Source organism: Octodon degus, unplaced genomic scaffold (assembly GCF_000260255.1).
Source record: "Octodon degus isolate 3935 unplaced genomic scaffold, OctDeg1.0 scaffold00107, whole genome shotgun sequence".
In the NCBI taxonomy this organism is placed as follows: domain Eukaryota; kingdom Metazoa; phylum Chordata; class Mammalia; order Rodentia; family Octodontidae; genus Octodon; species Octodon degus.
This window is the reverse complement of record NW_004524683.1, coordinates 7,988,136-8,009,770: the sequence shown is the minus strand read 5'-3', so window position 1 is coordinate 8,009,770 and position 21,635 is coordinate 7,988,136. Positions and strand designations below refer to the sequence as shown.

Below are 21,635 nucleotides of genomic sequence, written 5' to 3'. Positions count from 1 at the left end.
AAAAGTATTAAAAAATTATTAATACATTTAAAAACTAATAAACAGATGTACTATATTTTGGTCAGAAATTTTCTGTATTGTAAAATATGTCATTTCTTCTCATTACAGCCCTCATCGAGCATGATATGATGTCAGTTCAAATATGTATCTATAAAATGACTCTAGAATTTATGTGGGAAAGTAGAACCTGAAGAGTAACTGCTATAGTTTGGAAGAAGAATAATAATAAGATAGATAGATTTGTCTTATAAATATCAAGGTTAATTGCCAAGCTGTAGCAAGTAAACAGTTGTATGGGTACAGGGACTGTGAGACGCTGGACTACAATACAGTTAAAAATAGACCCCCCCCCACATGGAAATAATACAAGATAGGACTGATGCTGCATATCACCTAATAAATGACAACATCTGGGGCAATTGATCATCAATGTAAAAATAAATATAATGATATTCCTGTCTCCATACACAAAAACATGTATCAAGTATATTAACAAACTTACTGTGAAAAATAAACCTATAAAACTTTTAGAAAAAACATAAGCATATATCCAAGGCTGAGTGTATCACAGATGGATTTCTTACATTCACACAACAAAAAAATCACGTAAAAACACTAAATAGCAGTTCTCAGTGTTGTGTTTCTGTGGAGGCTCATAATAGGTTCTCAGGGCACAGAGTGGACCTGTATTCAGATGATGCCCAACATCAGCCTGATACTCTGCTCCTGCTGCTGTCTCTGCTCTTCAGTTTGGGACTGCCATGTAGCCTGCTTATCCCCAATGCCAAATCTAATATTTCACAAATCAAGTTAGTATGATGAAGTTCAAAACGTCCTCTTCAAGATGATAGGCTTGAACTTGGAGGAGATCTTTAAGCCAGCTATATTACAGCTGAAGCTACCAGCCTATAAGCTAATGAACCAGGCACATTTGGAAAAGGCTACAAGAAATGCACTTGAGGCAGCTAAAACACAATTTAAAATGCCATAGGTTGTGAAAGAATGTGCATCTATAAATGATGTGCTAATCAAAGAAAAGATTTTGGAAGGAACAGAAACCAGCCAAATATTATATTTGATGCTGAAGCAAGAACACAGAGATAGCCAGATATGTGTTTACGGATACATCAGATAACACCTGGAGCATTTTGTTGTAAGAGAACCAAGTGACTGTGTGGGATTTGCTGGCAAGAATGGAACCAGATGATATATTTATTTCCTCAAAGAAGGTCATTCCTTTCCTTTCTTTTCTTTCCTTTTTTTAAATATTAATTTTATTGAGAAACAAATAACAGTGAGACAGTTTCAAAACCAATTAGGACAGTTTCAATAATTAATACATTGCATATTGTTGCCTTTGTAGTGGTTATTCATTAAAATGCAGACATGATATCCTGTCCAAACACTATTAGTACAATTTTTTCTTCTCATTGAATTAAGAGAAAGTAGATGTATATCTATCCTAACTATTTTGTATATACATATACAAAATGGCCCTTCGTTTGTATCCCCTTTTTTGTTTAGTTTTGTCAGAGATGGGTATTCCATTGCCATTTAAATATTGCAGGTGTGTGAATTCAGCAAAATAATCCAATGTAGTCCAGTAATCCATAATAGTAGTGGGTTATCTGTAGGACTGGCAATGTCAGAAGTTGTTGACTTGAGCCTTTTATAACTCAGCATATTAATATGGCTTTACTTTTTAAAAAAAATTTATTTATTTGTGTGTGTGTGTGTGTGTGTGTGTGTGTGGCCAGCTCAGCCCACTAGGGGGCGGGGCTGGCTGGCATGTGGTGCTGGGGGATTGAACCGCGGTCCCTGTGCTTTGCTAAGCTTGTTCTAAGTAGGTGCTTTAGATCACTGAGCCATCTCACCAGCCCCTGGCTTTACTTTTTATACCTCTTTTTTATACTTTTCTGCTGGATCGTTAAGACCAAGATAAAGCAAGACCTATATAACAAGAAATGTATCTTTTGTATCTGCCAAGGTCAGTCAGCTCACCTCAGGATTTAGCCTGAAACCCTTTACCACAGTTTGTAGATCCTTTGTCATTATCAGCCATGTGGATGAGTCATGGCATTGCTTGACCAATTTGCTCTGTATGAAAGCCTGAGAGAATGTTTTCTCTCCATGTGACTCTCCTTAGGCACACTCTACATCATCGATCACTTTCCTCTCCACAAGTAATTTTCAATTAAGACCATGTACAGCAAGGACTAGCATGTTGATGTCCTTCACCTTTGCATTGCTCAGTTTGAGCCACATTCTATTGAGCACATCAAAGTTTATCATCAGGAAAAAAATATCAGACCTGTGACATTATTGAAAAACATGGTAAGTATGGCCTTTTGCGTTCAGCAAGACAGTGGCAGAATAGCTTGGTATTTTGTAAATAAGGTCGAAGATTTACTGGTTAACTAGATTCAGAGAGATTTAATTGGTGCTACCAGGTTGGTCTAGTTGAATCACATGCTCCATCCAGATGGCCAGTCAGCTCAAGAGGCCAAAAAAGCAGGCTGCTGAGGGAATAAATTGAATTAAGGTCTTTGAAAAAATAGAAGTGGCAGATTGGAGTATATATAGAATTAACACTTGTGACTTATCAAGCAGCTTTTATTAGACGTTCTGCAGCTTCTTGAAAATATTTCTTTTTAAATACATTTAATTTTTTTTACTAGAACCTGCCCATGTTTAATATTAAACTAAATGTTTTAAAAATCAAGATTAAAAGGCATTGATTTGTAAAAGAAAACAAACTACTCAATTAGGCTTACATTTACAGAAAAATCATATTAATAAGAATAGGCTGAAATTTTGATATGCAGACATTAAAACCCTAATTAAGCAGGGTTTTTTTGCTGCAGTTTTTTTTTTTTTTTTAGTGTGTTTGGTACAGGGTCTCACTATACAACTTGAATTCGGTAGTCATCTTCCTGTTTTCAGCCACCCCAGGCCTGGGATTACAGGCAGCGTGGCATTTGGTGCCAGGGATCAAACTCCGGTCCCTGAGCTTGCCTAAGCAGGCACTTAGTCCACTGAGCTGTCTTGCTGGCCCTTGTATTGTCATCTTTTTAAAGATTTACTGTAGTTATTTATTTATTTGAAATGTATCAGTTATTTAATTAGGTTCTTAGTAAGAAATTTAGAACACTAATTTATGAGGATAAATTCCATTTGTCAGAGCAAAAACAGATCACAGCCCCAGAGCTGAGGAACAGCTTTGATTTTTGCTAAAATCTGTGAGTCTACCACTTTCTGATCCACCTTACACTGCTCTGAAATCTGGTATCTCTGTTTCTTGGTGTCGAAAATGTCACCCTCCTGGTGTCTAGATTTCCGCAGCTGCTTCTTCTAGAAGTAAGCATCAGTGAGGTGTTTGGGGATTTTCACTTTGCTGATGTCAATTTTTGTAGAGGTGGCAATGACAAATTTCTGGTGTGTTCTTCATAGAGGAACACGATTAAGGCTCAGAGGCCCAGTCACAAGTAGCAAGCCACTGTCCAACTGCTTCAGGAAGACCACTCTCTTGCCTCTGTGACGTCTGGTGAGGATGATCAAGATGGTGCCAGGAGTGATGCTAGCTCCAAGTTTCCTCAAATTTTGACTGAAGGGTTTCTTGCCATGACTCAAAAGCTTTCAGGGCACATCTTCAATAGGGTAGTATCTAGAGATTTTTGAAGCTTAACCACCCAGCTACCTCCATTCTTGTCCCCACTGACCGGTTTTGTGATCATAGCAAGAACTTTCTCCTTTTTTCTTCTCAACCTTTGATTTAGCAGCTGTGTAGTTTCTCTTGTACAAGGCCTTTCTGGAATACATAGCAGATTGGGAATATCTACCAATTCCTCTAACCAGGACAGGATTTCGGCTGCAGTGGGGCTGCCCCTTCTTGGACTTTTTTGACTTCTTCACCTTACCCTTTTTACCAGTACCGCTGGCAGAAGCCTTCTGGGCTTCGGGTTTCTTCTCTTTAGTGTCTGGCTGCTCAGTTTTTTCACCTGCCATCTTGCAAGAAGGGAAAGAGAACTAAGTTTTCCCTGTAGTTATTTATCAAAATATTTTGTAACTTTCCCAAATCCCATTTTCTTTCATATTCTTTTTAAAAATTTTTATTGATTGATTGATTGATTGAGGGTCTCACTATACAGTTCAGATTCTTAGTGATCCTCCTGTCTCAGCCTACTTAGTGCTGGAATTAGTCACCATGCCAGGTTCTGGGGCTGACATGGCATGTGGCACTAGGGATCGAGGTACTGGGAATTAAACTTGGGACCTTGTGCTTACCAGACAGGGGCTTATGCCATCAAGCTATCTCCCAAGGCTTTTTCATATTCTGGACACTAATTATCTAAATTCTTAGGCATAACATGGAATATGTATTTTTCATCAAGTATTGATATGTTGAACTTTAAGTCCCTACAGAATATGATGGAAAAACTTTTAAAAATTAGAATATATTTTTAAAAATAGGCATAAAGAATTATATACTTCTTATATTTACACATAAGTCCAAAAATCCAACCATATACAACCTTGAAGCAGGACAGTCCCACAATATTCCTTTTCCTGTCTCTTGCCTTCGTTCACCACCCCCTTCTTTTTGAACAATCATCTACCTGAAAGAAAGCTATACTAATATGCTGAGCTGTAAAAGGCTCAAGTCAATAGCTTTGGACAATTGCTTCAAATAGTTGTGCTGGTAACTCACTACTATTATGGACTATTGGACTATATCAGGTTACTGTGCTGAATTCAAGTAGCTACAATATTTAGACTGGCATCAAATTTGAAAAGATCCTGTAAAGACTTCTCCAAATACAGCTTCTCCAGCAGCAATGGAACACCCATCTCTGACTAAACAAAACGGGGTTATATGAAAAGAGTCATTTTACAGTAAAAAAAAAAAAAAAATGTATATACAAGATAAGATAGATATACAGCTACTTTCTCTTAGATCAATGAGAAGAAAGGTTTGTACTAGTGGTGTTTAGACAAGATTTCATGTCTACATCTTGTCCTCTGAGTAACTACTATGAAGACAACAATCTGCAATGTATTAATTATTGTAACTGTCCTACTAATCTGTTTTTGAAATCTTTCATTGCTATTTTATTTTTTCTCATTAAAATGAATAATAAATAAATAAGTAAATAAATTCTTTACAGTTCATCAGCAGTTAAAGGCTTTCACAGAGTGACTGGACTCTGCAGTAGGGAGATAGTTCCATCTAGTGGGAAAAAGGTTGCAAGTATTCTCAGGTGCTTTTTTTTTTTTTTTTTTTTTTTTCAGAACCAGGGATTGAACTCAGGCCTTTGAGCTTGCCTGGCAAGCACTTAGTCTACTGAGCCATCTTCCTGGCCCCTTTTTTCCCCCTCTTTTTAAGACAGAGTCTTGCTATGTAGTTCAGACTAGCCTTGAGCTCACCACGTAGCCATGGCTGGCCCCAAATTCATAGCAATCCTCCTGCCTCAGGTTCCTGAGTGTGGGGATTATAAGTATGTGCCACCATGCCTGGCTTAGTCAGATATTCTTTTTAGAAAAGAATAAAGAGATAATCCTGACTGCTGTTTATTACACTTCAATTTTAGAAACAAAAGCAAAGGTTATCTTTTAGAAATATTTTGTTTTTGGCATTATTAAGATAATGCTGTAAATTTCCTAGAAAATTTAGATATATCTCTAGGATTCAAATGGGTCCTTATTTCTAACTTGGGTATTTTGTTTTTCAGAAGGAGTTGAGCCTTCCAAGAAGAGGCAGTTTGTAAGTAGATGATTATTACAATTATTATTATTTCATATGGTGATCTCTTGCATAGGAATCCTTCTTAAGAACTGTTCTCAATATCTCTTGGAGAATAGTGGTGGTGTTTTATTGTGACTTCTGCCAAGGAAACAGTGGACTAGTTGAGTTTTCCTTCTAGGGCAGAAGTCTTCGCTCTTTCCCATTCCTACTAATCCCAGGTCTCCTTCTCTGCCTTAAGTTTTACCTAGTATTTTGGGAAAGCTGTAAATTAAATATTCATCATAATCTTAGATTTGTGGGTTTTTTTTTTCATTTATGTATTTGGTATAGGGTCTCACTATGCAGCCCAGAGTTGTAGTGATTCTCCTGTTTTCAGCCTCCGCAGTGCTGGGATTACAGGTGTGTATCACCACTCCTGGACTCAGTCAATGGCTCAGCATGTGCCAGGGGCAGAGCCTGTGGGGTATGTGGGACTGTGGATTGTATCCTGGTCCCTGTGCTTGCCAGAGTAGGCCCTTAGTGTGCTGAGCTATCTTACCAGCTCAGATTTGTATTTTGGAATTGACTGAGTTTTAGTAGACTCAAGCTAAGAAGGTCAAAGATGATAAAATTGAAGATTTTTATATTTTTATCTGTCTGGTATGGTGCTAGGTGGGAGTCCATTGCTTTGAAAATCTGGGACAAGGGCAGTAAAGTTTGGAAACAAGGTTCAATTAGGACCCCTATCTATATTTTATTTTGCCTTCAGACTTACATGAAATTGATAATCTTTGTTTCTGAATTTTCTTGGGATATTTTTTTGATTTTTAAGAATTCTTCTTGGTGTGTATTGCAAATACAGCTTATCACAAGTATCTGAAGTGCTTGTTAAAAGAAGCATGAGGGGGAATAAAAGCATAAATTGGGACTGATCATATAGCTTCATGCTAGAGCAAGTAGGTAGCATTTATGAGACCCTGAGTTTGATCTCTAGCAACCTCCTACCTGCAATGAAGGAAAAAAGAAAAAAGAAAAAAAAAAAACGCAAAAAAACTTAGAATATGGACTTACTTGAGTCTCCATGTTGAGGTTCAAGAACCTATAGTTTATGCACTTACATCACACTCACACCCAGCATGTTTCACTAAAGACAAATTTGGAAAATGCTAAGTAAATAGACTTTGATAAAACCATAGCTTTGAGACTTTTCCTGAAGGAAACATGATATATAGATATAGATATAGATATAGATATAGATATAGATATAGATATATAGTAAGGAGGTAGAAGCAATGGTACCCATATTTGTTATGTATACTTTATGCGTATACACCATCATGCGGTGTTCAAATCTGTGAAATACATATACAATGGGCCCCCCAAATTCATGGGGGTTATTCTTAAATTCTTAGAGCACCTGTAAATTGTGAAAAACTGAGAATTTCAGATATGGTCAGAAAAATGCTATAAATGCCTATTTTTGTAGTTTCAAATGCTAAATATGCTGTTTGCAGTTAACCATCTTCCCTGCTTTTTTTTTTTTTTTTTTTTTTAAAGCATTGGGTAATTCTTCCTCTTGTTCATTTTCCTTCTTTTTTTTTTTTTTTTTTTTTTTTTTTTTGAGCCAAAGTTTTACAATATAGTTTAGGTTAGACCTGAACTCACTGTGTAGCCCAGGCTGGCCTCAAACTCACAATGATCCTCCTGCTTCAGCCTCTTGAGTGCTGGGATTACAGGTGTGTGCCGCCACTGCTTGGTATGTAATTTAATTTAATGAAATAGCATATTAATAAGGCTTTAGAAGGTACTTGACATTTTGACTGCATCTTAGGCCTTTAAGAAGACAAACCTGAGAACACTAGAGATAGCTACAGGCATTACAGCAACTTGTTATGAAGTGGGGATATTGGTGTATCTGCATAGGTGGGTTACAGGGCAGTTACCCACGCAATAGCAGGGAGAACTGAATAATGTTTTTGGATTGGCTAATTGTGGAGGCTATTTGTAGTTTTTATGAAATAGTAGGGATTTCCTTCAACAACTAATAGTTAGGTTCAGAGGAAAAAGATCTGTGAGCTGAGGCATGAACACTGAACTATGACTTCATGAGGATATACTGTAATTCTCTATTGATATTTTGTAATTTATTTTATTTTTTAATTTTATGTATTTGGTATAGAGTCTCTCTGTGCAGCTCAGACTTCTAGTGATCCTCCTGTCTCAGTCTCCTCAACACTGGGATTACAGGTGTAGGCCTCCATGCCCAGCACAATGTGCCTAGGGTGGGGTGTTGTACAGAGACATGTACAGAGGATCAAACCTGGGTCCTTCCACTTGCCTAGGCAGGCAGTTAAGACTGCTGTGCTGTCTCCACAGCCCCATACAATTTTATTTTATAGAACCACTCTCATCATTAAGTTGTTCTCTGAGTCGTTTTTTCTTTTTCTTTCTTTCTTTCTTTCTTTTTTTTTTTTTCTTTTTGTCTTTTTGAGACAGGGTCTCTCTGTGCATTTCAGGCTAGCCTTGAGCTCACTTTTTAACCCAGGCTGTTCTTGAATGCACAATAATCCTCCTGCTTTAGCCTCCTGAGTGCTAAGATTATACATGTGGGCCACCATGCCCAACCCTCGCTGAGATTTTTGTAGAGCCCTTTTGGATGCCTTATGGAAATTCATTTTTATGTAGAGACTCCAGTTATGAGTCAGAAAATCCTTGAGGTTTGGTCTTGGTCTTATTACTTAATGAATGTTGTAAAACAAGACAAATAATTCATCTCTATAAGCCTTAGTTACCTTAACTATGAAGTGAAAATACATGATAACCTGTTTTTCTTCCATTTCCTCCTTCCCTTCCATCCTCTGTCCCCTTTGTCATCTTTTCTTCCCCCACCCTCTTCTTCTTATTTTTACTTTTATTTTTATTTTTATTTTTATTTTTTTGCTCGGAATGCCTTCAGAGCAGGTTTGGCTGGCTGGAGTTGTGGGGATCGAACTACAGCAACCTGAGGCTCACAGCTTTGTGGAAGTAGCCACTTAAAGGACTGAGCTAGGGCCAGGCCCCCTCTTCTTTTTAAATTAAAAAGAATTTTTTTTTGTTGTTGTTGTTATATTAGGGCTGGAACCCGGGGCACTCTTACTGAGTTATCCCACTAATCTTTTTTATTTTGAGACAAGGAGAGGCCCCCTAAATTGCTCAGGCTGGTCTTGAAGATAAAATCCAGCTGTCTTAGCCTCCTGAGTAGGTAGGATCACTAGGTATGTACCAGTGTTCTTGGTTTTTCTTTTCTTTTCTTTTTTTAGATTTTTATTTGTTTGTATTTAGTATAGGGTCTCATTACAGATGGGACTCGTAGTGATACTCCTAATTTTCAGCCTCCCAAGTGCCAGGATTATAAGCATGAGCCACCAGTGCACCATCACACCCAATCTCAGTTACCTTCTCAGCACGCCCCAGGGGTGGGCTGGCACAACATGCCAGACATTGAACCCCACTCCCTGTGTCTGCCTAAGCAGGTGCTTTAATCCACTGAGGTATTTGGCTGGCCTTTGGTTTTGTTATTAAAGCTATTAGAAGACTTGCTTAAGCATTGTGCGATAGTGCTTCATTAGTTACATTTTATTCTAAAATGTACTATTTTTAGAATTTCATATAAACATTGGATTAAACTTGGATAAATCCTGTTATTTAGGGGCCATATTTCTTTGTTTTCTTGAACTCATGATGATCCTCCTGCCCTACCTCCCAAGTGCTAGGATCACAGGCATACACCACCACACCCAGGTGTTTTGATTTAGTTTTAACAGTGGATTTTATTTGGAGCTTCAGAAGTATCCTGAATCTTCTATAAACTGGGCAGACAATAGCACTACCAGGACTTTTACCGGAGTGTATGAAGTAAGTAGGGTACAACTGAGAAGGAAGTAGTTTTTTAGGTGCTTATTCATGAAATATTTGTACTCATCACTCTTTCCAACTTACTTTTCTTAGGGTTAATTTAAATGAGTTAAAGCTTAAAGCATTTAGCTTATTTCCAGAATGTTGTTCTCTGAATCTTGGTCAGAAGGAGAGGATAGTTTCTCCCTATTTGCTTCTAGAGTAGCTCCTGCAAGAGCAGATATTATGTCCCATACTAGGTGTAAAAGTCTGTGTCCTTGGGCATATTCTTTTGAGTTCATGGGCAAAGAGAAATTTGGAATCTTTAACTAGTTGGGTGTTACTGTCTTTTGAGAGAATCAGTTTCATTTTATTGATGTAGCTAGCATAATTCTGAGTGATAGAAAATAAAATAATTTTGGAATCTCTCAATTGCCCTTTTCCATGTAATTTGGTATTATTTTCAGATGGATGAGGATAAAAAAGAAAATGGATTTCTAGGCATACAACCTTGGTATTATATAAAATGTATACTCTTTGGGGCTGGAGAGATGGCTCAGTGGTCTAAAGCACCTACTTGGAACAAGCTCGGCAAAGCACAGGGACCGCGGTTCGATCCCCCAGCACCACATGCCAGCCAGCCGCGCCCCCTGGTGGGTTGAGCTGGCCACACACACACAATAAATAAATGTAAAAAAAAAAAAAATGTATACTCTTTCATCCAATAACTAATTCCTCCAATATCACCAAATAGATAAGTGGATAGTATAGAAATGAAGAATTTAGACCTAAGAAGTTGACATCAGTTTCAGTTTGGCATTATTTAGTGGTTTTTTTTTTCCTTTTTTTCTAAAATGCTGTATTGTATTTTCATTTGTCTTTTTACCTCCACTCCCTTTTTATTTGCTCAAATTCATCTATCCATATATTCATTATACTATATATGTATGATTCTAATTATATACTGGTTCTATTCTTGGTATGGAATTACAGTATTCTCAATAGAGACATAGTATAATATGTCAACTAATACTGAGTGTGACGAAATAAAGTGTCAGATTTAAATTTTAGATTGTAGTGTCCAGGAATTAATTTCCTTATTCTTCATTGGGCTGGGGAGATAGCTCAGTGGAAGAAGTGCTTTCCTGGCAAACTCAAGGTCCTGAGTTTGATCCCTGTTACCACCAAAAAAAAAAAAAAAAAAAAGTTTGTGTCCTTACGGTAACAGTTAAGCAGAGAACAGGAATCTGGCGGGATATATATATATGTATATATTATAATATGAGGAACAAGAATATCATCCATGCCTACCATGATAAATATTTCATTAGGTGAAGTTAATTATGAAAGTTCTTTTGGCCTGGGTCATAGCATTTCTTTTAGACATAGCTTTCTGAAATTAAATCATTCTCATTTTTAGAAAGCTATTTTATATTTAGACCCATCTTTTTTTTAATGTATTAAAACATCAGAATATCAGATGTTGGGGAGTTGATAGCACTATGTAGAGTATACATATCTAGGGAAAAAGAATTTTAAGTTGTAATAGTATTTGAATTTGTTTACCCAAGCCAGAGGAATATTATTATTTGTTTTTTTCAAATCTGAAGTGGCTCTGAATGGCTTTCTTTAACCAGTTCTGGGGAGGGACCTTGGAGAGACAAATCCTTTCAAATAGTATTGTTCTTTTGTTCATGATTTTTTTATTTTTTATTAATTTTAATGAGAAAGAAATAGCAATGAGACAGTTTCAAAGAAGGTTAGTAGGACAGTTGCAATAATTAATACATTGCATATTGTTGTCTTCATAATAGTTATTCAGAGTACAAGATGCAGACATGATGTCTTTTTATTTTTCTTGTGGAACCAGGGATTGAACTCAGGCCCTTGTGCTTGCCACGGAAGCACTTATTCTACTGAGCCATCTCCCCAGCCCCATGATATCTTGTCTAAACACTATTAGTACAAATCTTTCTTCTCATTGACTAAGAGAAAGTAGCTGTATATCTATGCTATTTTGTATATATATATATATATATATATATTTTTTTTTTTTTCCCACTACAAAATCATCCTTCATTTATATCCATCCCCTTTTTTTGTTTTGTCAGAGAGGGTGTTCCATTGCCATTCAAATATTATAGGTGCTTGAATTCAGCAAAATAACCCAAGATAGTCCAATAGTCCATAATAGTAGTGGGTTATCAGCACAATTGGCAATGCCAGAAGTTGTTTTTTTTTTTTTTTTTTTTTTTTTTTTTTGTGGTACTGGGGGTGGAACTCGGAACCTTGTGCTTGACAGGAAGGCAGGCACTTAGGCCACTGAGCTATAACCTCAGCCCTAGTCAGAAGTTGTTGACTTGAGCATTTTACAGCTCAGCATATTAATATGGTATTACTTTTTATACCTGTGGTTACACTTTTCTTCTGGATGGTTAAGACCAAGTTAAAGCAAGACCTATATAACTAAAAACATAACTTTTGTGTCTGAGGTCAGTCAAAGCTTCTCAGGATTTACCTTGAAACCATGTACAGCAGTTTATAGATCTTTTGACAGTGTCAGCCATGTGGATGAGTCATGGCTATTGCTCGACCAATTTGCTCTCTGTGAAAACCTGAGAGAATGTTTTCTCTCCAGGTGACTCTCCTTAGGTACACTCTACATCGTTGATCACTTTCCTCTGTGGACCCATAATCTCTTTGTACAGAAAATTTGGGACACCACTGAGTTACAGGATATTACAGTAGAGGTTCTCTTATGTCTTGAGTCCTCACTGACTTGAAGGGCGAAGGCCAAAATATTGGCTATCCTTTTAGCCCTTCTTTTTCTCTAATTTTTGGTCTGCATACTTAAGTTGTTAACCATCCAGAAGAGAAGCTTAATGATATTATTACCCTATAACAGAGGCGATTGAGCTTAACATCACTGTCTGTGTGAGTATCAAGGCAAAAGATTTATATGATCTGAAGAGAAACCAGAATATTCTGTGTGAATATCAAATGCCTTAAACATAACGTGGAACTATACATTTACATAAACAAGATGCTTAAGGCAGTGGTCCTAAGAATCTTCATCAGGTTTTTGAAACTAGCAGTTATTTGGTAGAATTCTCACCCTGACTAACTATATATGTTGCTTGTGATTTTAACATCAATGTTTAGGTCTTGTCCTTGGGAGCTCCTTATAAACAATGTCCTTGTCATTATTACTCAGAAAGTCATGCTTTTCTAATACCTTGCTGAATTCCTCAAGCCTAACTGGGACTTGGGGTCCTCCTGCCTCAGCCTTGCAAAGTACTGGGGTCATTACAGGAACCATCTTGTTATAAAACATTTGTGAGCTGTAAGTTCATGGCCACAAAAATTTAAAGTCCTTGAGAGCTCATTGTTGTTACTACTATGTTGACAGCACTATTATAATCTCACTTTTAAATCTAAATCTCACAGGTCTTTGCTTACTGTAATCTACAAGGCTATCTTAGAGACAACCTTACCATTTATGAAATTGAAGTCATTGTCTTTTCGAAAAACTGATCTCTCACCGAGCATGGTGATGCATGTCTATAATTCCAATACTTGGCAGGCTGATTTACTGTGAATTGAAACCGGCCTGGGCTACATAAGTGAGTTCAAGGCCAGTCTGGACCACATTGTGAGATTTGTCACTCAAACTCTCTTTTATTCTCCAGCTCATTAACAGGTGCCACTTTTTCAGGATGAAAAACATACTGGGTCTTATTGCCATAGTCTTTTTCATCCTTGCCAATTTTTCTCTGTCATACCTCTCACATGTCCCTTAATTTTTTCCATCTCTTTTTACTATCTTTATAATCCAGACCATTATTTCTCACCTCTCATGCTGCCATACCCTCTCGATTTTGTTGTGCCGCCCTCCCCCACCCTGGCTTTTTTGTTGTCTGGTATTGTTCATTTTCTCTCTTGGCTATCCCATTACACAACAGCCAGAAAAGGCTTTTAAAATGAAAATTTGGCCATACATGGTGGAACACTCCTGTAATTGCATCACTCAAAAGGTTGAGGCTAGCCTGGGCTACATAGTGAGTTCAAGATCAGCTTGAACTATGTAGTGAGACCCTGTCTCCAAAAGATAAAAGAAATTATGATCACTAGATATTTATCTAAGCTCCTTCAATAAAGTTTTTTTTTTTTTAATTTTTTTGAGGTGGGATACAGGCTGGTGGCCTCAAATTCCTACTGCTTACATTAGCCTCATGAGTGGAGGGATGATATAGACTATACGGCTGTAACCCAGATCTTTAGAGAAGATATTTTTATTGCTGTTCAGATCACACCAGATTATACTGTCTGGCTTATGATTTTATCTGCATTTTTAAATACAATGTTCCTTTCCTTTCCTTTCCTTTCCTTTCCTTTCCTTTCCTTTCCTTTCCTTTCCTTTTCTTTCCTTTCTTTTCTTTTCTTTTCTTTTTTGTGGTACCAGGGATTGAACTCAGGACATTGTGCTTGCCAGGCAAGGGCTTATTCTACTGAGCTATCTCCCTGGCCCCTTACAATGTGTTTCTTATATCTGGAATTGTACTCAGCTAAGTTTCAAATCTCACCTTATATTTTACTTCTTGTGAACGGCTTTGCTGTGTCTTACATTTACAGACTAACCTGCACTTCCCAAGACATACTTTCATCAAATCCTTTACTTTTCTTTCACCTCTCTTGTAGCAAAAATAAATGAATAATTGTCTGTATTCTTCCACTGCATGATATATTAGTTTGCTCAGTTTGCCAGAACAAATATTATAGGCAGATGTCTGAACAAAATTATTTTCTCACAATTATAGGGGGGGCAGGTCTAAAACCAAGGTGCTATTCTGGTCAATCTTTGGTAAGAGCTGTCTGGCTTGTAGACAGCAATCTTTGAATATGTATGTGCCTTTGTTTGGTGTGAATGCTGAGTAGTAGAGGGATTGATCTCTTTCCTTGAAATCCAGTCTCATAGGATTAGGCCCTGCTATTTTGACCTCATTTCGCCATAATTATAGTACTTCCTAAAACTTAATATCCAAATACAATGACATTGGATATTAATTCTTTAAAATAAGAATTTTAATGAGACAGTTTAGTTCACTGCAGATGGTAAACTCCATGAGATTAAGAGCCTAATACATAATGGATAAGATAGAACCTACTGTACAAAGAGCCTAATACTTAGTAGGCAATCATTTGGGCCTGCTCCTAATGTTTCTCTTGTCTCTCAATTGAACATGAATAGAGGTATAAATGTTAAAGTATTTTAAATAAAGCTAAAAAATTATAAAATAGTTCTTATCCTACTTTAACAAATACAATTTTATACTAATAAATTTTTATTTTATTTATTTATTTTATTTATTTTTTGGTGGAACCAGGGATTGAACTCAGGCCCTTGTGCTTGCCAGGGAAGCACTTATTCTACTGAGCCATCTCCCCGGCCCCTTAAATTTTTAAATATGCATAAAACTATTGATTTTTTAAAAAATAGCTGGGTATGGAGGCACACATTTTTAATTCCAGCACTTGGAAAGCTGAAGCAGAAGGATCACCACAAGGTAGAAACCAGCCTGGCCTGCATAGTAAGTTTAAGGCCAATGTAAACTTTATATGAATACCCTGTGTCAGCGGCAGGGGGGAGGAGAGAATGAGAGAGAGAATATTTAACTTACTACTAAGAGTACCAGGCATATGTTGACAACCAATTAAAGGAGAAGTGAAAGAAGCACAGTTTATATGGAGCCAAAGAAGATTGAAATAAATGTACAAGTGGTCACAAACTACAGTTTCTCATGGACAGAAGTCAGACCTTTACTATACAGAATTTGCTTGCATGTATATAGACAAGAGTTATTTCACATTGTTACCAGTTGTTGTTGTTGTTGTGTGTGTGTGTGTGTGTGTGTGTGTGTTTAAACTTACTTATAAAACAGCTAAAAAGCACTAAAGGACTATAAACAACCTGGAAGAGTATCCTGTAAACCAGCCATCCCCAGCCTGTTATCAGGGACCAGTTTCATGGAAGACTTTTTTTTTTCCTTTTTCTTTTCTTTTCTTTTTTTTCTTTCTTTCTTTTCTTTTCTTTTCTTTTTTTTTTTTTTTTTTTTTTTTGAGACAGGGACTTGCTATGCAGGTCAGGCTGGCTTTGCACTCTTGTACTCACTGTAACTCAGGCTGGCCTGCAACTCACAATGATCCTCCTGCCACCGCCCCCCTGCCCCTTCGACTTCTGGGATTACAGGTATGTGCCCTCATGCCTACTTGAAGATAGGTTTTCCATGGACCATGGCGGGCAGGATGGTTTGGAAATGATTCAAGTGTATTATATTTTTTGTGCACTTTGCTTCTATTATTATTAAATTATAATGTATAATGAAATAATTATGCAGGTCACCATGTAGAATCAATATGCACCCAGAACTCATTTTCCAGCAACCAAATGGTCCCATCTGGGCATGATGGGAAGAGAGTAATACCATAACTATGGTGCTTATGTCTAGTCTGCGCCATAATCTTGTTTTGATTGTTGTCATTGTAAAAAATCTTGCTTTACAAAAGCAGGATGTTGAAGATGGAAGCAGGATTTCCATTGTTTTTGCAGCGATCTCAGGATATTCTACCTTGACTTTATTTATTTATTTATTTATTTAATTTATTTATTTATTGGTGGAACCAGGGATTAAACTCAGGCCCTTCTGCTTGCCAAGCAAGCACTTATTCTACTGAGGTATCTCCCTGGCCCCTCTACCTTGCCTTTAATTCAGAAATTATCTCAAAATACTTTAAAGGTTGCTGTCATCTTGCAACCTCAAGCAGTTGATCCTCTTCTAGCACAAAGTCAGTTCACCTGACTTATTCACAAATGGGTCACATATTTATTCTTTCCCAGTAAGGGTCCTTTGTAGATAGAAAATAATGCTTGGACTCTGGAAGCTGACCTAGGTGACAATGCATTGTCTAGGAGAAAGATCTCTGACTCTTTCAAAATCTCTACTAATGTTTGAAATGTCATAAATCCCAGTATTCGCTCATTGTCCCCATAATTTCACTATAGCTTAGACTACACCCACTTTATCTGACAGTCTGCCAAGGTGTCATTCTGGAAGTGACAAGTGTTTGTTGAGTAAGTTTTGTGGCCCAGCCAGACATGATGGTACATGACTGTAATCCCAGCACCTGGGAGGATAAGACAGGAGGATTGTGACAAGCTCAAGATGAGCCTTGGTTACAAAGTGAGCTCAAGGCCAGCCTGAACTGCATAATGAGACCCTGTCTCAAAAAGACAAAAAGTTTTGTGGCCCATTCTATGCTACTAAAATGTGCTGCCTGTGGTGTTTTTCTAAAAAAAAAAATCTCTGGGATGGCTCTCATAATTGAAAAACTCTGGACAATGATCTACCTTTAGAAAGGCACCTGCAGTGCCTACAAATTTGGATGAATTCTTGCTGAGGTACCCCAGATATTTTAAGGATCGTATTCCTGTCAGGAAGTGACCTTCCTTACCATCTTTAAGACAGGACCTTGTAAAGTCAGGTACCAGGACAGTTTTCCTAGGAGAGTTTCATTAATTGTTGATCCCATAAATTCAACCATAATTCCTTAAGCCTGCCATAGTACTCTTGATTGAATGAGCATCTTTTTCAAATGTGACTTTGTTGTTTGGTAAAATAATGTATTCTTGTTCAATCTATTTGAGTTGCTATATTGCCTTGAATAGTAAGATTACTCTGTAAGACTATCTTAATTGTGGGTTGGAGGACAATCACTAAGAATCAGACATAAAGTATTAAGAGTTTTCATTTTATAATAGCAGACTCTACCAACTTAAGAGATACAGGTGGCTTAGGAAGGAAGAGAATAGGCTTTCTTACATATGTAGAAAATAGACATTATAACAGGACTTCAAGCAAATAACTATAGTCATTCCTCAGTTTATTCAATACTAAGAACCATTTCATTGGTTCTTAGTTTAGTAATTTGCTTCTTGATTAAAAAGAGTTCTGGAAATTCTGACTCAGCCCAGTGGAATGATCTGGAGGTAGTCCAGTTATCCAAGCCATGCCACAGGAAGCTTGTGCCCAAGAATCTATTTTTTGGCATGTCAGTATTTTTAAAAACCTGTGTAATCCTTTTCGCTGGAGCCCTGAGATAGTCTTTGGTTGAAAATACAAACTTTGATTTCTGCTTGATTCTAGAGCCTTCAAACAAACATAAAACAATCTCTGTGTAGATGACAGAGATTTAAAACAGCAGACTAATTTATTATTGATAATCTTCAAATGTGAAAATTCTGATAAAAGTTTATGAGTATAGAACATCTGGGTGTGGTGGAGCACACCTGTAATCAATTCCAACACTAGAGAGGCTGAGGCAGGAAGATTGCTGCAAGTTTGAGGCCAACCCAGACTACATAGTGAGTTCAAGGCCTGCTTGAGCAGTATACAAGACCCTGACTCAGACGCCCTCCCCAAAAGAGTAATGCAGCTAATAGGGCACACAAAATAAGTGTAATCAAATGAAAAAAAGTTTAATAAATCTGGACAGCGTGGCACACACCTGTAATCCCAGCACTCGGGAGTCTTGAGGCAGGAGGATTGTTGAGAATGAGACCAGCCTGGGCTACAAAGGGAGTTCAAGACCAGCCTGCATTGCATAGCAAGACCTTGTCTCAAACAGACCAAAAAATAAAAAGGTTTTAATATAATGTTTGTAAGAGTATTTCTTTTTGAAGGGAGTGAACACTAGCTCTAATTTATAAAACATGAGTAAATATAATTTTTTACAGCAGAAAAAAATTGATTTATAGCACAATAATGGGTGATATGATATAAACACTAAGAAGGCATCAAAAATAAAGTAGGAATAGTAAGACATTTGTTGCATCTGAGATGTCCTAGATTCCCCCCCAGGCCCCCCCCCCCCGTACTGGGGATTGAACTTGGGACCTTGCACTTGGCAGGCAGGCACTTATGTTGCTGAGCCATCTCCCTGGCCCAGCATCTCTATTTTTATAAACTCCACTGATTGAGAAGATGCTATAGTCCTTGTTTGTTTGCTTGAGTCAAGATCTTGCTGTATAGTTCAGGCTTGCTTTGAACTCACTTTGCAGCCCAGGTTGGCCTTGAACTCATGACAGTCCTCCTGTCTCAGCTTGTCAAGTGTTGGGATTACAAGAGTGTGCCACCACAACAGGCTTAGTTCCAGTTTGTTTGTTTGTTTTTTTCTTTCTTTCTTTCTTTTGGTGGTACCAGGGATGGAACTCAGGACCTTGTGCTTGCCAGGCAAGCACTTAGCTTTCCACTGAGCTATCTCCCTGGCCCCAAAAGTTCAGAAGGATTTTTTTTGGCTGGCTCAGGCTGCCTAAAGGGCGGATCTGATAAGGCATGGGGAGCTGGAGATTGAACCGCGGTCACCTGTGCCTGACTAGGTTTGCCCCACAGGTGCTTAAACAACTGAGCTAAGCTGCAAACCACCTCCTTCTTCTTCTTTTCTTTTTTTTAAGATTCCAGTTTTTAAAATAAAATCATTACCAAATAAGCACTTTAGATAACTGAAATTAATGCTAAAGTCACTAAACTGTTGTTTCCAGGAACTTGACACAGCACTATCAGGTAATAGGATGTTGCTTCTGTGAGTAGGAGCTAATAAACTCACCATTGAGACCATGCTGGTTTGGTTAAACAGTCTTATTAAAAACCTCAGGTGGAAAGAAACTTTCGATAGCTTTTAAGATCTGTGAGTGAGTTCTAGCTGACAGCTAGCAAGAAGCTAGCATCCCAGGTTCTACAGACATTTAGAATATTTAGAACCTGGGATGCTAGCTTCTTGCTAGCTGTCAGCTAGAACTCACTCACAGATCTTAAAACTATTGAATAAATTCCACCAACTACAAGAGCTTAGAAGTGAAATTTTTCTTCTTCTTTTTTTTGATAACAGGGTCTCACTATGCAGTTCAGACTTGTAGTGATCCTGCTCTCTCAGCCTCCCCAGCACTGGGATTACAGGTGTGTGCCACCACTCCCGGTTTCACAGCTAGCATGGCATGCGGTACTGGGGATGGAACTTGGGTTCCTGCGCTTGCCAAGCAGGCGCTTTGACCACTGAGCTATCTCCCCAGTCCATATAAGTGAATTTGGAGGTAAATTGTGTGTGCTGATGAAAAAGAATGTATATTCTGATTTGGGATGAAATATTCTAAATGTCTGTTAAGTCCATTTACTCTACAGTATAGTTTAATTTTTTTTTTTTTTTTTTTTTTTTTTTTTTTGGTCTGTATGGTATATATGGATAAGAGGACAGTTTCAAAATCATCTTTTGTTATTGTATTAGAACTGGTCTATCCCTTTATGTCCTGTAGTGTTTGTTTCATGAAACTGGGTGCTGTGTGGTTCTGTGCATATATATTTACAACTGTTACATTTTCTTGATGAATTGTGTCTCTTTATCCCTGTATAATGACCTACTTTGTTTCTTTTGACCAATTTTAGCTTGAAGTCTGTTTTGTCAGGTCTGATTATAGCTATTCCTGCTTGCTTTTGGATTCCATTTCATTGGAATATCATTCTATATCTCCAGTTTTAGTCTGTGTGTAGGTTGTGGTCAGGTGAGTTTTTTGAAGATAATGAACAGTCGTATCTTGGTTTTTAATCTAGTCAGGTAGCCTGCATCTTTTATTTGGAGAATTTAGACCATTGATATTCAGGTTCATTATTGAAAGATGTATACTAGTTTCTCTCATTTTGTTATTTTTCTGTTGATTTGTATAATCTATGTTTGTTTGGTTTTTTTCTCTCTTATTTGTCTTCTTTGGCCAAAGGACAGAAGATATAACTCTTAGTCTCAAATTTTTTTTAATTTCATTGTTCTTTATGGAGCACTATGTTTTCACTCCTCCCTGACTTATTGCAGAATAGGCTAGAGGGAAATCTGTTTACTCTTTTTTTTAAAGACAGGGTTTTACTGTATAGTTCAGGTTTACCTTCAACTCACTATGTAGCCAAGGTTAGACTTGAACTTGTGGTGATCCTCCTGGCTTAGTCTCCCTAGTACTAGGATTACAGGTGTACATCACCTGCCTAGCCCATTTACTACATTTTTGTCTTCTTTTGAAAATTATAGTCCAGGGGGCCCGCCCATTAGCTCAGTTGTTTAAGTGCCTGCTTAAAGGAGGTAGTCAGTTTCTTTGAGCGGTGGTTCCATTCCCACATACTCAAGGCAACCCAGACCAGCGCTGCTGCAGGTCAATGGGGAGCTCAAAAAAAAAAAAAAGAAAGAAAGAAAGAAAGAAAAAAAAGAAAATTATAGTCCAGTAAGATAAGATCCCAGTTGTTGATTCTTTGTAGTATTCTTGTGCGATAAAGGTTTTGTTCATGAAGTCTCTGCCTGCACTTGTGTCTTTAAGAGTTCTACATATTTTCTCTTCTAGCAGATTTAGTGGTCTTTTTAAATATTTAGATCTTTGATCCATTTTTATTTTAGTTTAGCACATGATAATAGAAATGGATCTGGTTTTAGCCTTTGGCATGTGGAAAGCCAGTTTTTACATCACTGTTTATTAAAGAGACTATTTTTCTTCCAGTGACTCTGGTATCTTTGTCAAATATAAGGTGGCTGAGTGTGTTTGTAGTTGTGTCTGCATCTTCTTATTTGTTCCGTTGCTCCTCTGGTCTTTTTTTCCCCCCAGTACTATGATGTTTTTAACATAGTAGCTCTATGATATAATTTCAAGACAGGGTTTGTGATGCTCCCTGCCTTGCCTTTGTTGCCCAGAGGTGCTTTTGCTGTGCTAGGCCTTTTCTGGTTCCTACTGAATTTTAGGATGGTTTTCTTTAATTTTGTGAGGTATGTTAATCGTATTTTAATTGAGATTGCATTAAATCTGTGTAACCATTTTAGGAGTAAAGCCATTTTTACCGTTTTTACTTTCCTACCAAGAGCAAGCGATATTTTCATTTTCTGATATTCTCTTCAATTTCCTTTTTCAGAGTACCATAGCTTTTATTTTTTTTTTAAATTTTATTTATTTATTTATTTA

The 21,635-nt window shown here is 37.3% G+C and overlaps 1 protein-coding gene across 2 annotated transcripts in view; it reads left to right on the top strand.

Annotated features, from left to right (window-relative positions):
• The window catches only part of Mast2 (microtubule associated serine/threonine kinase 2), a 379,336-nt gene that overhangs the window by 184,273 nt on the left and 173,428 nt on the right, over nucleotides 1-21,635 (top strand). For both annotated transcript variants that reach the window (XM_004639184.2, XM_004639182.2), the window contains exon 4: nucleotides 5,730-5,761. In XM_004639184.2, coding sequence (XP_004639241.1) covers nucleotides 5,730-5,761 — 32 coding nt within the window. The remainder of the gene's footprint in view (nucleotides 1-5,729; nucleotides 5,762-21,635) is intronic.